The 15,307-nt window shown below is 46.6% G+C and overlaps 1 protein-coding gene across 1 annotated transcript; it reads right to left on the bottom strand.

Moving 5' to 3' along the window:
• Positions 1–3,487: 3,487 nt before the first annotated feature.
• On the bottom strand, positions 3,488–15,079 carry SLC19A2 (solute carrier family 19 member 2). Its single transcript, XM_054269767.1, has 6 exons — positions 14,894–15,079; positions 14,152–14,757; positions 10,817–11,039; positions 7,189–7,381; positions 6,168–6,309; positions 3,488–5,938 (listed from the first exon to the last, which is right to left on the bottom strand). The coding sequence occupies exons 1-6, from the start codon at positions 15,077–15,079 to the stop codon at positions 5,813–5,815; spliced, it is 1,476 nt and encodes a 491-aa protein (XP_054125742.1). The 3' UTR covers positions 3,488–5,812.
• Positions 15,080–15,307: the final 228 nt, after the last annotated feature.

Here is a 15,307-nt window from a genome sequence, read left to right as displayed (position 1 = left end):
TGGAATCTTGAAGCTCCAACCCAGTGCCATGGGCAAGGACACCTTCCACAAGATCAGGCTGCTCAGAGCCCCATCCAACCTGGCCTTGAACACCTCCAGAGCTGGGACATCCACAACTTCTCTGGACAACCTGTTCCAGTGTCTCACCACTAATGAAGACAGCACTGAATCTCCAGAGACACACCTCTCTGTGTTAACCACACATTGCTCCTTGAACTTGGAAATGGAAAAAACCAGAAAAAAAACCCCAAAAATCCCCCCCTAAAAAAACCAAAAAACAAACAAACAAACAAAAAAAAACAAAAAAAAAAAAAAAAAAAAAAAAAACAACCAACAAAAAACCAAAAAACAAAACCAGGAAATGCCCTGAATTAATTCCCATCTGGGGAAAAGAAAAAAATAAAAGGCCAAAGAACCCCACCCTGATTTACCTACGGAGCCAGAGGGGGGCTGGCAGAGGGAGAAGGATGAGGCTCCTCAGTGGAGCTGGAGGAGGTGGCAGGTTGCAGTCTCCTCTAGAGAGAACGAAACACCCCACAGGTAGTGGATGCTGTGCCCCTGAGACCAGCAGGACCCCAAAGAGCTGTGTGACCACCAGACTCCCCATAGAGCACACACAGAGCTCACTGCAAAGGCGAGCAGCTGTCAGCAGCCGTTCACGGTGATAAAGTTCATTCAGCATCACAAGAGGCTTCCCAGCACTGAATTTTGGGGAATGACCCTCCTCAGCCTTCCTACCAGCCAGGGCTGCAGTAGCATAGACCCCTCTGGGGGGAAAGAGGGAGAGAGCGAGGGAGGGAGTTCGCCTCACTGGCAGCACTGAGGTGATGCCGATTACACTGTCATGGCCGCGCACCTCAGAGGGCAGCACCTCCCCTGTACTAAAGGGTTAATGCTAGTGAAAGAAAATACAGGCAGAAAAACAGCCATGAAGCCAGAGCTTTGATAACTCTCAGAGTAACTCAAGTAGGGTCCCCCTTTCACTCAAAGTCATATGGGACAGAAAAGCTGAACCCCTTCAAGGTGGGGTTCACAAGTTCTCTGAAGACATCTGTCATCATAGGCCACATGCAATAGGAGGAGGCAGGACTCCATGATGCCAGGGCTTCTGCTCATTTTACACCATATGGTGAAAAAGAAAACCAGGCTTTGACACTGGTTCTAGTGGGCTGGAAGGGCTCCCTTACACTTACCAGAGATAATGCTGTTAGCTGCTTGGCAATGGTTCCTGTTGTACCTGGTGAAACTTAACCAGTGACCTCACCCAGGGCATGCAGTTATCCTACCCTTGAAGGCAATAAGCTGAATTTCTGACTTTCCACATTTCATTTTGACAAGTTCATAGCAGTCTAAAATACAGAGAACTGGGTACAATATCAAGGCTTTCTGCTCTGCTTTTATTGTAAGACTTATCCTTCATCTTAAAAGCCAGTGCTATCCTTTTAATTCACAAGAGATGCTTTATGCGACTAATTACAAATCAGCATGATTAAGGCAAGGATTGGACCCTATTGTTGGGATGCCAAGTTGTGATATTTGTCAATATTAACTTAATGATTTAAGGTCAATCAAAATTGATCTATGCAGTCATTAACCCACATGTCATTAAATGTTGGTTTTCAGATGTTCCCATGTGTGAGGAAGCTGCAGAGTATGGTTATGAAAAATGCAACAAAAACAGCAGTAAAGCAGTGCAGGGCTCCAAGGACAGATCCTGGCATACTGGCTGCTGTTTTCCTTGTCACTAATGCACCAGACACTATGTTCAGGCAGCAGATTCATGGACAGTGAGTGTGTTTCACAGAGAAAAGCTGCATAACATCTCCAGAGGAGCATTAAGCAAGCACTTTAACACTTTTTTTATGTAGTGTAGGAAACACTGTCAATTGACACTGTCAAAATCCACTGGGAGCAGGATTCAAAGCATCCAGTCTCCTGCCCCTTCCATAGTCAAAGTCCCTCTTTCCTTCCCAGTGCTTGGCTACGATCACACCAATAGAGAAGAAAACACAACCGCTTCCACACAGAGCCCTTCCCTTTCCCTGAGAGCACTGCCAGAGCAGCAGACTGTGTCACATATGCACACAGCCACTTCAGAGGTTGAGTGCAACCCTGCCTTGCCTTGGCAGGCTCTCACAGCCACTGCTAGCCCAGGGGGACAGCACTGGGTGCTGCTCCTGAAACAGCAGCCTCTGGCAGCTCTTACTATTCCTGCCTTTTAGGGCAGAACAAGCCCAGCACCCAGTCCCTCACTGTAGCAGTGATCCCAGGAACTACACCTCATCCTACCAGCATCACAGCAAGCCCAGTGCAGGACAGAGATTCAGTTGAAACACTCACCTCCAGCAGCCCCCAGCATCAACTGGAACAAAGAAACAGCCCCAACACCCCAGGCAGACAGCCGCGTGTAGTGTTTATCTCATCTCCACCGAACGGCACTGCATGCTCTATCTCCAGCGCAGAAATTCTGCTCCTTCACAGCAGCTGTGTGCCCCTTTCAGCTCTCTCAGCTTCCACGATGTGGCAGGATGTGATGGGAGGAGCAAGGATTGCCACAGTTCACGTGGACTTGCTTCACTTGCAGGGGAGAGCAGCCTTTCACCAGCACCAATGAGAAACACTTGAACCCACCTTAAGCATAATGCTATACCTGTATGACCTACTACTTATATTCTTGACAGACGCAAGCAGATATTTTAATCCCCGACTCTGTCGAGAAACTCATACCCCCACAGCTGATTCCTGTATTCACCCAGGAAGGCAGATGAATGAAATTCAGAACAGACCTGACATGCCAACAGTCTTATCCTTCAGCAATAAAGCTATGAAGGAAGCATGTCTAAGAAAGCCTCCCCTCCCCAGAACACCCCTTTTTTGGTTTTGGTGTTGTGCACAGGGCTTGTTGGGCTACTTACCTAGACAAACCACTGTACCCTCCACCCTGTACTATGAGGTACAAGCCACATCCAAGGCAGGGTGTGCCAGGATGGGGAGCTTACAACATTTCTCCTTTAAGGCCTCAACTTTGCAATTAGGTCCATGTAAGTAGAAAGGTCCTCCTGTGCAGTATCCGTGGATCTCTGGGCTTATATGAGTCCAACACTCCTGCATGAAAACCCTACACCTGCTTTCCTGTACTGTCACCCCCAGTTAGACTGGAGCGTCCTGACCAGGGCTACCCTGCATTGATGAGTGATGATCTCCGTCTGCAGACCAGTCTGCACTGGAATTAGAGTGGTGCTTATGGACTGCTCAGCATTAAGAATCCCCAAAACAAGACACTTGCACAGAGTTATGCAAACCTACACAAGCCAGCCATCAATTATCAACTTCTTGAAGCGTTGCTTCTTTTTGTATGTTTTGTTTTAGATTGTTTTTCTCTTTATTACAAAGATGCTCAGAATAACCTGCAGCAGCAGTGCGATGATCAGCAGGGAATCAAAATAGGAAAAAAACCATCTTCCACACAGGATAGCTCAGAGTATTTTTATTTAACAAAAATAGTTGTTTAATTAGAAACCAACAACATCCACATGGTTACAGGTTTTCCTAGGCATCACTGTTAACTCTGCATACAGCTCCAATCAGGCTCTACAGTCACCTCATCACCAAAGCAACAGCAGAGCTCAGAACCTGAATGACATCCAGGTGTGGCTTCCACACCTTGTGGGCCTGTGGACATACACAGTGTAAGCCTTTCTATTGTAGTTACCACAGTTTCATTACTTTGGTACAAAAATCACTGATATTGCTGTAAGTCATTAGTTCATTTGTGACTCGCTTTTAAAACAACTGCGCTGTTCCCCATCAAAGATTTGACCTCTGTAGGAAAAGTATAATTAAAATTGAGCTGCTCCTTTTGGTCACTTGATAGGAGTGCTGTGTACCCATTTCCCTTGCTTTGTTCCAACTGCCATCAGACCAAGGAACTCAAAGGACAGACTATCCCATCCCAGGACAGCTCATCAGCTAGCATTTCATGGCTTCAGATTTTATTTTTTTTAAAACAAAAAAACACAGAGAAAGGAATTTTTACATGGGTGGCTTCAAGTTTCCATTTCAGGATAAGGCAGTTAAGTTCACATGTGTAAATGCCAGTGCAGCTGAGCCCCTCTTTAGGGGGCTGTTTCAAGAGGCAGTGTGCAGAAAGAAAAGTTTTTGGGGAGTGGGCTCCCCTGAGCAGCTGGCCTGGAAGGGCTCCCTGGATCCCAGGCAGCACATGCCAAACACATTAATCACGCACCTTGTGTAGTAAAGGCTGAGGCTCACAGAAGGTGATGGGAAGTGTCCCAGCCAGGGGAAAAACACCTTCCCAACCCCAATACTGTGAAATCTCCTTGGCACTAAAAGCAGGTGATGAACCAAAGCTGCTTCTTCAGCTGAAAGAAGAAAGGAGCTCTAACGAACACACAGAGAGAAGGCATGGAGGGAAAGGCTGCATTGCACCTTCTCCCTTGCCAGCTCTCCTGTACACTTAAACTCACCACTACCTGCACAGAAACAAGCACACTCCATAGGCATTTGTTGCTGTTCTGGTCACGCTGCCTGAGTACCCAGGTGCCCAAGCCCAGGACAACTCTCTGCAACTCCTCTTCAGTGTTGAAGCAATTTGGAAAAAATAAATTATTTTAAAAAACCGATATGAGGCAAGTTCCAAATTGCTTAAACTGGACAAGAAAAAGAATTGCCCACTCTAAACATTCATTGTTCTGCTCATGTGGAAAGAAGAGGTAGAACTAGTGGACAGAGACCCACCAGAAGCATAAAGGCATTTTAAAATAACAGTGGAAAAATGACAGGCCATAAATCGTCATTTTCCAAAGCCTCAGGCAGTCATTCTGCTAACTACCATAATTGAAGGTGTCAATTTAATCACCACAGCCACAATTCTCTAAGGGCACAAAGAATAACTTAAAATCCTGTGAGTTACCTTCCTTCTCAGTGTATGCTAACGTACACCATCCCTGAAACAGTCCAGCCTGTGGGTTGTGAGGCAATGACTCCTGTAATCACAGGAACCTGCAGCCCTAAGGGACAAAGGCAAAGTTATCCAAGGGTCCCGGGGATTAGCATTTTGCCCATTTCAACTCCCTCTAAGTTTCCCTCTAGTTACAGTCCTTCCTGGGCACAGGCCTTTGTGGAACAAGTAGTGCCACTAATAGCCCATCCACCAGGGCCACAAATTGCCCCAGGACACATGTTTTTGGGGAAGAACCATGATCAGCTAAGGTAAACCTCTGGCAGCAGGGATGATAGACAGGAACAGAAAAACAGTACAAGCTCCTCTAGGAAGCATCTGTGTATGCAGAAATGTAAGTGTACCAGTCCTTAAAACAGAGCATCCAGCATCACAGGGCAGCTTTAGTGAGAGCCACTGCCAGAGCACAGTCCTCAGGCCACCTCCTATCCCAGGTCTGGGGCTCTCCACAGAGAGCTCTGTTAGCATGCCCTCATTTCTGCCCTGTAGCAGCACCTCATGACAGAGAGCAGCAGTTGACCAGACAATCACAAAACTGTCTGCAGATGGACAGTGTTAGACTAAAACCTCCCAAGGTTCTCATTCTTTGAGAAAACTTACTGTTCTTTGCTGCACATCCCATACATGCAACAGAAGAACAAAGGGCATTTTAGAAAGAAGATATTTGTTCTTACTTACGTAAGAGCTAATATATTTACCTTCTAAAATGTGCTACTAATATAGTATAAATATGGATCATATACCATTAAGGTGATTGCCTTGGGAAGAAAAGGCAGAGATTAAAAACAGACCTATATCTTCATATGTAGTCACCAAGAGTCTTCGCTTAGGGCACTACTGGCTTTCAGGAGATCTGCTTTGCACCTGCTCTTGTCTTCTGCAAGATTCCACAATACTGCAGATGCCACTGACCAAGAACACCAGTGAGATGACCGCAAAGTAAGAGGCATAAATCATGAACTGCAGAGAAAAGAAAATAAAAAGAAGTGGTTAAACCAAGCAGTTTCCAGATTCATAGGAATGTTAATAAAATAAATGAGTTCCCTTCCATTCTAAAATATCAGGATTCAGTGGTTATTTCTCTGTCAAATCCTTGACCCAGAAACAGGTAGCTGACAAGCTTTACAGCTTGGTTTATCTTCCTCCCTTCCCCACCTCCCATCAATAAAGTTAAGAACATCTATCATACCTGGGTGAAGATGTCTAAGCCAAGCCCACTGGCATCTACAACAATCACAGTGAGCAGAGTCTGAAGGCCTAAGGCAATGAAAGTATTGACCCCAAACACCAGGGCATACCGCTCCACACTGAGATTTGTAGCAATCTGGAACCTGGAAAGAAAGAGATGACCAGAAACATAAGGGAAAAAGTAGAGGAATGCATAAATGGCAGGAACATTTCTGGACAGTACAACTTTGCAACTTGAGGAGTTACATCGATTGGTTTCATATTTTCCACAGCTAAATTACCTTGCACAGATAGCGTCCTTTTCTAAATAGGATCGCAATGGACTAACTTAATAGCTAGCAGAGACCCACAGACACATACAACCCCTTTTTTTAAAAGCAAACAAACAACCCAACACACCACTAAGGGAGCTGTGTGGGTTTCAGTGTCACTGAAGCAGCCCAGCTGTCTGATGTAAAGGGTCTGGTCACATGGAGAAGATGCAACACACTCTGACCGCAGAGAGCAGCTGGCTGAATCTCAAAGCTTCAGTCTGTTGCTGTGTGGTCCATAACCTTTTGCATCCTTCTAACCAGAACTCCCCTTGCAGTTGCCAGTTTCAGCATCACCCCTCTCCTTGTGCTTGAGCTGTCTTGAAGCGATTTTGTGGTTCAAAACCAGCTAAGCTTTCCTCCCCAAAGTGACAAATAATATCGAAGTAGTTTTCCTACAGGTTAGGGGAAGTTGATGCTTCAATCCAGGCAAAGCATTGTCCTTTGCTCATCTGTTAACACTTCACTCCAGCCACGTTTATGAAAAACATCCCCCTAGCAATCAGCACTATCTAATATTTAGAAGTATTCACTTCAGTGCCACAAGATTTTTAAGCTTGGGCACACTGCCAGCCAAATATATCTCCATGCCTCAGTTTCCAACCTGAATCACAACACAAACCCTTGCAACAGACTCTTGTTCCACAGGAAAGGCACCACTTTCATACCAGCTGTAACCTTGAGAGCAGTTTAGGTTACAGAGATACTCACGTTGCTATTGTGATTAGCATCATGTAGATAATTCTGAAGATGACATAGGATGCATAGCACACCCAGATGTTATGAACAGTGTCCATGACATACACAGCAGCAGCAATAAGAAGAGAGAACAGGGCAAGTGCCACTTCACCCCACACTGCCCAGGATGTTTTTATGTGACCCACAACAACGACTGCAACTGCTCCTGTGAGGGGAAAGAAAGCATAAATCTTAGTAATTACAGTTGGAGCAATTTGGAGATGGTGCACTAGGAGCTCTATAGCCCCTAACAGCCAAACATGAATGAAGTGGAGGGCACAAGTAGGAACACCTCAGCAGCTCTCCTTCCTGACCCCTCCCTCACCTAGAACACTGCTGTAAACTCCCATTTACTCTTACAGAAACAGGAAAAAAATACATAGGTCAATGCTGACTGCCTCTAAAGCCTCCTCTCTGGCTCCAGAAGCATGACAGCCCCAGGCCTCAGACCACTGCCACTCACTCCTCTGTGCCTGACTGTGGCAGTGCTGTCAATAATTGGGTAATTTCTGTTGAGAAATCCAAACCCTGGTTCTCAAAAGCGCTCACCAAATTATTTACTGGTGCTTTAACAGAGGGTAGGAGGGAGAAAGGCACTACTCACTTTAATGCACAGCTGTTAGAGCTCTCCCCCAGGAAGCAGAAAAACCTACATTTACTGTCATCTCCACACTGGGCTGTAAGATTAAGACTGAGAAGTCCAAATCCACATCTTCTGGAATGCAGCCTAGTCACAGGTTATAATCATGCACTATTGATTGTGCAAGAACAATCCTTTACAACCCAGGTTTGTAACTCTGGCTGGATTTTGTGAAGAGGGGATGGCGATAAAAGACAAATCAGAGGATGGGAAAGTATGTGGTATTTCGTGCAATTCAATGAGCAGACAAAGATAGTTTCATGCACTATCACAGCTGCAACTACTGAGAAGTCTAAATACATATTACATTAATAGAAAATTCCCATTCCAAGTAGGCCTTGTTCTGCAAATAAGCCAAACAGCAACCAACAGCATAATGGCGGTACACAGCAAACCAGACAAACAGCATACTGACAAAGGGAGGTTTACAGGACATTTCTGAAAAACAGGATTGTGTTCAGCAGTAGACCACTGCACAAAAGTGCTACAGTGCACTATCTAAGCTCTTTGTAGCCCTTAGCTGGCATGCTGTCTTAGAAAACCTTCAAGCACACCAAGATTCCTTATGCACCACCAGTTTGCACAAGACTACAATCCTGTCAGACCACACATCAATCTTGCAGACTGGTGAAGAACGGCACTATGCCAAGGGAAAGGATTTATTTTCCCACTAAAGTCTGACTAACATCTTGTTCTTTGGAAGTCTGGGTCCTCCAGTAGCAAAACTCTGAAATGCAAAAAGAAGCTCAGTCCTAGAGCATTCTTCCTACTGTCTCAGCAATTCTGATATTTGAGAACAGACATGAGGATCTCATGGCAATTCACAAAATTGTATTTTCCTTATGCGCCAAGGTTGTATCAGCCTGACGCCAAATTAAGACATTCAGTCTGTGTCCTTCAATGAGACACATTCAGCTGATCAGTGGTTTCATAACCCAACCTGATAAAGGATTGCCACACTCCAAAGAAGGTGCAGGGATGCAATCTAACAGTCAGCTGATCTCCCTAGAAGGAATCCTAATTTTCTTTCCCAGGACAGGGAGCCGACAGCAACGTGAGTCACCATGCCAACTTAAACCCCTCTGCAGGGCACGGACTGCAACAGCACCTTATGAAAAGGGTGCCAAACGTTGCTCCTAACTAAGCACAGAATGACTAAGAGCAATGAAAATGGCAAATCAGATCTAGGACACAGCAGGAGAGATTTCTAATACAGGGGGAAGAGTGAACAGCATGTCCTTCTGTAAGTCTGATGCCTCACTGAGTTAAGTTGAGTGCAATTCAGATTATCCACCTTCAAAAGGAATGAAACTCATGCCAGGTTTGGTGCAAAGATGGGCACATTGTGTTCTTGTAGAATTAAGGAAGAGAACAAAGAGCTTAACTTTACTAAAGAACAGCTAGAAAAACCTGGTTTGTCTGGCCCAGAGCAAAGATTTTGTGCTAAAATACAACCCTGGCGTGACATCAGAGATAAATAAACAGCTCATTAATAAATTCAAACTGGAAATCAGAAATTAGAGCATTTGCACTAGTGCCTAGGAAGTCAGGTCACTGTATGCTCATTTTTAACAAATGCTAGGACTTCCAGTCCTGTCACACACTTCAAGCTTTTAGTTGTGACCATAAATTCATTAAACTTTGCTTTTTTCAAGCAATTAATCTCTATCAACTGGAAGGATTCTATCATTTGAGCAGTTCAGGCTAATTTACCTGAAAACATCACCCAAAATGATTCAACTATTTATAAAAATGATACTTGAGGGGAAAGAAAATCAAAATGGGAAACTAAAAACTTCAGTCTTATGAGTTTAGGTCCATTTTCACAGGCTTTTTTAAAAGGGACCTTGTTATCAAAGATGTTCATTATAAGGTTTGAAGAATACCCTTGTCTCCCTTTTTTTATTTTTTAAATTGTGCTGCTATTAGGCCACATTATGGGTCTTCTTTTCCTTGATACCAATTATTCTTCTACTGGGACAAAGGTAGGATGGTAGAGGAAGCCAATCCAAACAAGAAGAAAGAGCCATAGGCTCATGCTATAGTGGAGAAGCAGTGTATGACAGCAAAGTATTTAAGGGCAGATTTAGTACACCAAGGACTGAATAGACAAAGTCATCAAGTTGCCAACAGTTTCAAATCCAACTAACAATGGGTTGTGGACCAGCTTTTAGAACTATAAACCAGCCACAGCTTCCTACTGAACTTCAAGAAGGGGCTGAGCACACCCAAGGAAGCACTAATAATTTGTGTACCTTGGTTTCTTTTGCCCCCAAGCAGGTGATGCCCACAGCAGGTGATGGAACAATGACTCCATCAAAGAAAAGGGATGTGCTGCAGCAACATCTAGAAAACCTCTGCAAGGGTATGTTAGTTTTTTTTAAATAGTATTGTCTTAGTTCTGGTAATGAAACAGTATTAAACAACTTCATAAACAAATGCTTGTGTTCACTGACCTACCTGTCCCTTTCAAGTCAACCAACTTCTTTCATCTTAATAGCTTCTGCTCCTAACAGTGCTGAAATGACTAACCATGGCTCACTGCATGCTGGGTGCGTACAGGAAACCTTCACGGGCTCCTGGAGAAAAACCAAACGCACAGGACCCCATGTCTGACTCTGGGTGGCTAAAACAAACATAACCTCATTGTCATGGTGACAGTCAAGAGCAGACAGTCAGCCACATGCCTGGAGCCTTGTGCCAAGTATTTCAGAATGATGATTGCCTTGGGAGGTTCCTCTAAACACCTACGTACTGGATTACAAGAATCAGGACTGCTTCCATGACTAACTCACAGAGCACCTTACCCGTGCATGTCAGGGAAGGCTCACCGCAAATGCCAGGGCTTACCTCTCCTTGCATGCTTGGGGGAATGCATGGTATTTCCAAACCATGCTCTAGTGACCTTGAGGGAAATAAGACATTTCTCACAGCAGAGCCGGAGCTAAGCAGGAAGCTTACCTAGGAGCGTCGAGGCCGCCTCCACAGCACCATTGTAGATGTCCGCATTGTGAGAAGGCAGCACCATCTCCCACAGGCCCTGAGCGTAGTTGATGACCTGAAAGTAGCCACAGGTGGACAGTGCCCACCACACGGACCAGCATAGCATGGTCCTGGAGGAGTAGCACTGCACGAAGTCCTGCCAGAGGTCTTTGAGCACCTTTGCGATGTTTACTTTCTGCTTCTGCATAGATTGGAGAAGGAAGGGGAGAGAAATGTTAAGTCTTTGTTTATGAACACTTCACACTAATCCACAAAATTGCCCCTTTCAGGTGGTCTGATCACTGGTGAGTGACAATGCCACTCTAGGATACAAACCCCCACACAGTAATGCATAAAAAGCTTTCTCATCCCACAATCTCTGTGCCAAACAGGGCCATACCCTTACATGCAGGGGAAGCATTCAGTCCCAAGCATCTCCCCATCTCTGGCTCTCCCTGACAGACAGCAGGGACTGCCACGTGTTATGTGAGCAGCTGAAGGGTACCACAGAAGAAACACCAGAGAACAGGACACAATATCCACTTTGACAAGACAGGATTGGAAGCCAGCCATTCACATCATAAAGGTAAAAAGTATTACTGACACTTTTAACTCCTGATTCAAATTCAACCAAATTTTGTAGCACAGGGAACTACATCTGTCTCCAACAGGCATTGTGAGTTTATCAATAGTCATAGAAGCAAGTTCATTACCACACACTGTACCCCTGTTAAAGCTCACCAGGGCTTCAAGAAGGTGAGAGATGTCACCTGGGGATCTAAAGGGAAAGAGAAACTACTTCCATCAGACACTGCTGTTGCAAATGGCAGGTCCTGCACATACAAGTGCCCTGACAAATGGCAGGAGATAAAAAATAAAGCTTTCCACTCTGAATCTTTCTAGAAAGAACATGCAAGGGGGCAGACTCTTAAAAATGATTGAAAATAGATCAATTCTAGCAATAGGGGATGACAGTAATCAAAATTGCTTTTTTCATACAGATATTACAGTTCTTACTATCTTTTTACATGCAAACTATTACAGTTGCTTTTTACAAAAAATTACAGTTCTTTACCACTTTATGTCAACAGCAGCAGAGGAAAAGAGCATGCCTTTGTAGACAAAAGTTCCTGGTTACATTTGCTGCACACACACACATGTACAGACATAGTGTAGACTCTGTAGGGCAAGACCCTTCTGGTCTGAGTAGGAGGAGCAGTTACTTAATGTGAGACTGGGCAGAGCCCCGAGGCCCACACAGCACCTCAGGCCCCTGTGAACTTGGATTCCCTGCAGGGAAACACACAGCATTGTCACAGGACTGAGCTATTGCACATTGTGCTGTCACATGCCCAGTTTCAGAGTGGTTTCCAGAGAGCAGCAGCAACTTTGAGCTCTTGGCATTATGCCCTTTCCCTGGGGGAATCATGCAGAGTGTTCCTGGGAAATACTATTTTCCATGAGCAATAAAACTCACTTCAAAAGGTTTCTACTAAAACTCCAAAAGACCACAGCCTGAAACCTGTCCTGAACTTCCTTTCTTCCACCCCTTCAAGTGTCACTGATTTCTAAGCATCTTTATTAAACACCACACAGTCCCACCGGTGCCTTGCCAGTGGTGTAACTCTTGCTCTGCTTGTGGATACCATTCCTCCAAAACACAGCAGAGTAACTTGGGAAGAAGTGAGCTTGTGGCAATGTGACCTTACACGTAACTCCCACACCGACGATTTCACACAAAGCACAAGATCAGACACAGGAAAACAAGAGAAGGGAACGGTCACACACAGCCCAAAAACTGACTTGGCTGCTCAGCCCCAAGCGAATGTCTGGTAAGGCAGAAAGGCACACCTGCCCTGCTCTGGCAGTGCCTCTCCAGTACAATTATTCCTTCAGCCATCCATGTTTGTGAAATATGGTTGCTGTTACCTCAGCAAGAAGGACAATCATCACACTCCAATGCTTCTCAGACTTCAACACCTGGTGTAAGGGACCTCAGGGGAGTTAGGCAGGTGTACTCTCTCCTTTTCTAAACTTTTCCCCACTACTTTGGTACTACACATACTCTCTCAGGACAGGAGTAAGGTAAACAAAAGGGATGGATAAGTTATATGTTTATGGCACAGAATTTGTCTTAACAAATACCCTTTAACATGCAAGCATAACTCGGGTAAAAATATCCTTGGTCACACATGATCGTGCTGGATGGGGTAGGATTAAGTCCCTGGAATGTTAATACCTTCAATTCCCAGCTGTAGCTGGAGAAGCAGAAAGCAGCTCTGGATGCTGCCTCCCCCAAACCAGCTAACTGTGGCTTACTTGCTAAGAAATACCCACTGCTGACTAATCCAGCAGCTGTGCTTACCTTCTGGCTTGTCCTCAGAACCAGTACAGCCTCCTTCTGTCTGAGGAGCACCGCTGACTCTCCCCAGGGCCTCGAATCCCCCTGCCAGGAATCTTCACATATTTGCATTTCCTGGAGCAATGAGGCCAGCAGGGACCTGCCCAGCAGGCAAACCACACACTCACACTGGGCCCCAAAACTGGAGGCTGCTCATGCATGGTGGGAACCAGCACATGTCTCCACCAAGCAAGAGTCCCTGCACTTGTTTTGTACAAATGACTTTGCCAAGTTACGCAGCCCACAAAAGCCACAAGTCAGGGCACTGCCTTGGCATTCTCAGAGGCTGTATTAAGCAGATATCATGCAGATGTGCTTCCTGCAATTTCTCACATTCTGCCCTTGTATTACTAATCAATGTCTGCTTCCAAGTGTCTTCAAGAATTACTACAGTTTCCTTCCTAGAGCAGCTTCCTTCCAGGATCATATGGTAAACCCCAATTATTACACAGCATATTGCAGCACAACTCACACAACAGCTGGAGTAACAACGCCAAAATCTGAGTACATGAAGAACTGCCCCTTTTCTGCAAGTCACTGGGTGCATCCAGAAGCACACACAGAGTTTGGACATATGTTCAATGTTTGGTGTCCCAGAGATGCCCCTTGCTTTGTACCACTGGATGGCAATCTGATGCCCAGAGCATTCAAACTGCAGCCATGGTGAGACATGAAGAGCAGTTTCAGAAAAACTAAGGAGCAGCCTACTATGCTCAAACAGCAAAAGGATGCCAGTAATAATTCTCCCTGTGCCCTAAGTAAGGAAGAGGGATATGTAAAGGAATACTTTTTTGCTGTTATGGGATATATATAAGAGATATTACATCTCTACTGCTACATACATATATATGCATGTGTGACAACCCCGTCAGTATGGCATCTTCTACTCCTGTAAACTCAGGGCACAACTCACCTGCTTCTCTGCTGGATGACCCTCCCCATTTAAGGGAACTTTTGTCTCATCCTCCCAGCCAGGTGCCCTCTGCACGTCGGGATGATCTTGGACAGCAGCTCCATTTTTACAGTCCATGACCTTCATTTCACAACTAAGCCGCTGACTTGAGAAGTGGTGAAAGAAAAGGCTTTTCTGCGGCATGGGCAGGAACCACGCCGTAGCAAAGGCAATGGATATGCTAGTTAAGGAGACAACGTTCAAGCTGAAGAGGGACCATCCCGCCACGGACACAAGGACCTGCCCAGACACCGAGCCCACTGTGTAGCCCACCAGGGTGGCACTTCGGCAGTAGCTGGTGACCTGCTGGTACAGGTTGATATCGACGACACTGTAGATGTAGGAGTAATAGGCGATGTCGGTGGCAGTCCCCATCCCGTAGAAGAACTCAAGGAGCTGGAAGGCCCACAGCCGCTGGGCGTACAGCAGCATGAACCAGGTGACGATGAGGCTCAGGCCCTGCAGCAGGACCACAGGCTTGTACCGCAGATAGTCCGTGGCCAGGAACACGGGGAAGAGCAGCGCCAGGTAGGAGTAAGTCCACACCGGGTAAATCTCGTTGAACACCTGCGGGAGGGAAAAGACGGCGGTAACCGCCAGCACTCCCGTACTGCGAACAAAGCACGGACATACAGCACATAGACAGACACACACCCCGCGGGGGGAGGGGGGAGGGGGGGGAAGGCCCCCGGGGACACCGTACCTCGGTCTCGGAGAGGTTCTTGTGCGGCCCCAGCAGGTACCGGGTGAGGAAGGGCTCCGACGGCCGCACGCTGCAGAAGAAGCCGTAGGCGCAGAGCAGCACTGTGGGCAGCGCCCAGGAGCAGGCGTTGCCGCTGGCAGCCCGAGCGGAGCGCCGCGCCGGCCGCCCCCCGTGCGAGTCCTCCATGCCGGGCCGGGCCGGGCCGGGCCGGGCCGGGCCGGGCCGGGGGCGCTCCGGGAGCCAGAGGCGCTCCCGGGGGCCAGAGGCGCTCCCGGGGCCGGAGGCGCCGGCGGCGGGCGCGTCCCGGTCACCTCCCGAGACGAGGCTCCAGCCCGCGGCGCTGCGCCCCGCGCTGATTGGCCAGCGTATGGTGGGCGGGGCCACACACCGCGCTCGGATTGGGCAGTGCGCCCC

The sequence above is a fragment of the Melozone crissalis genome, unplaced genomic scaffold (assembly GCF_028551555.1).
Source record: "Melozone crissalis strain CALT ecotype California unplaced genomic scaffold, PUWL_Pcris_2 ptg000008l_1, whole genome shotgun sequence".
In the NCBI taxonomy this organism is placed as follows: domain Eukaryota; kingdom Metazoa; phylum Chordata; class Aves; order Passeriformes; family Passerellidae; genus Melozone; species Melozone crissalis.
This window is presented reverse-complemented; position numbering and strand designations above follow the sequence as displayed.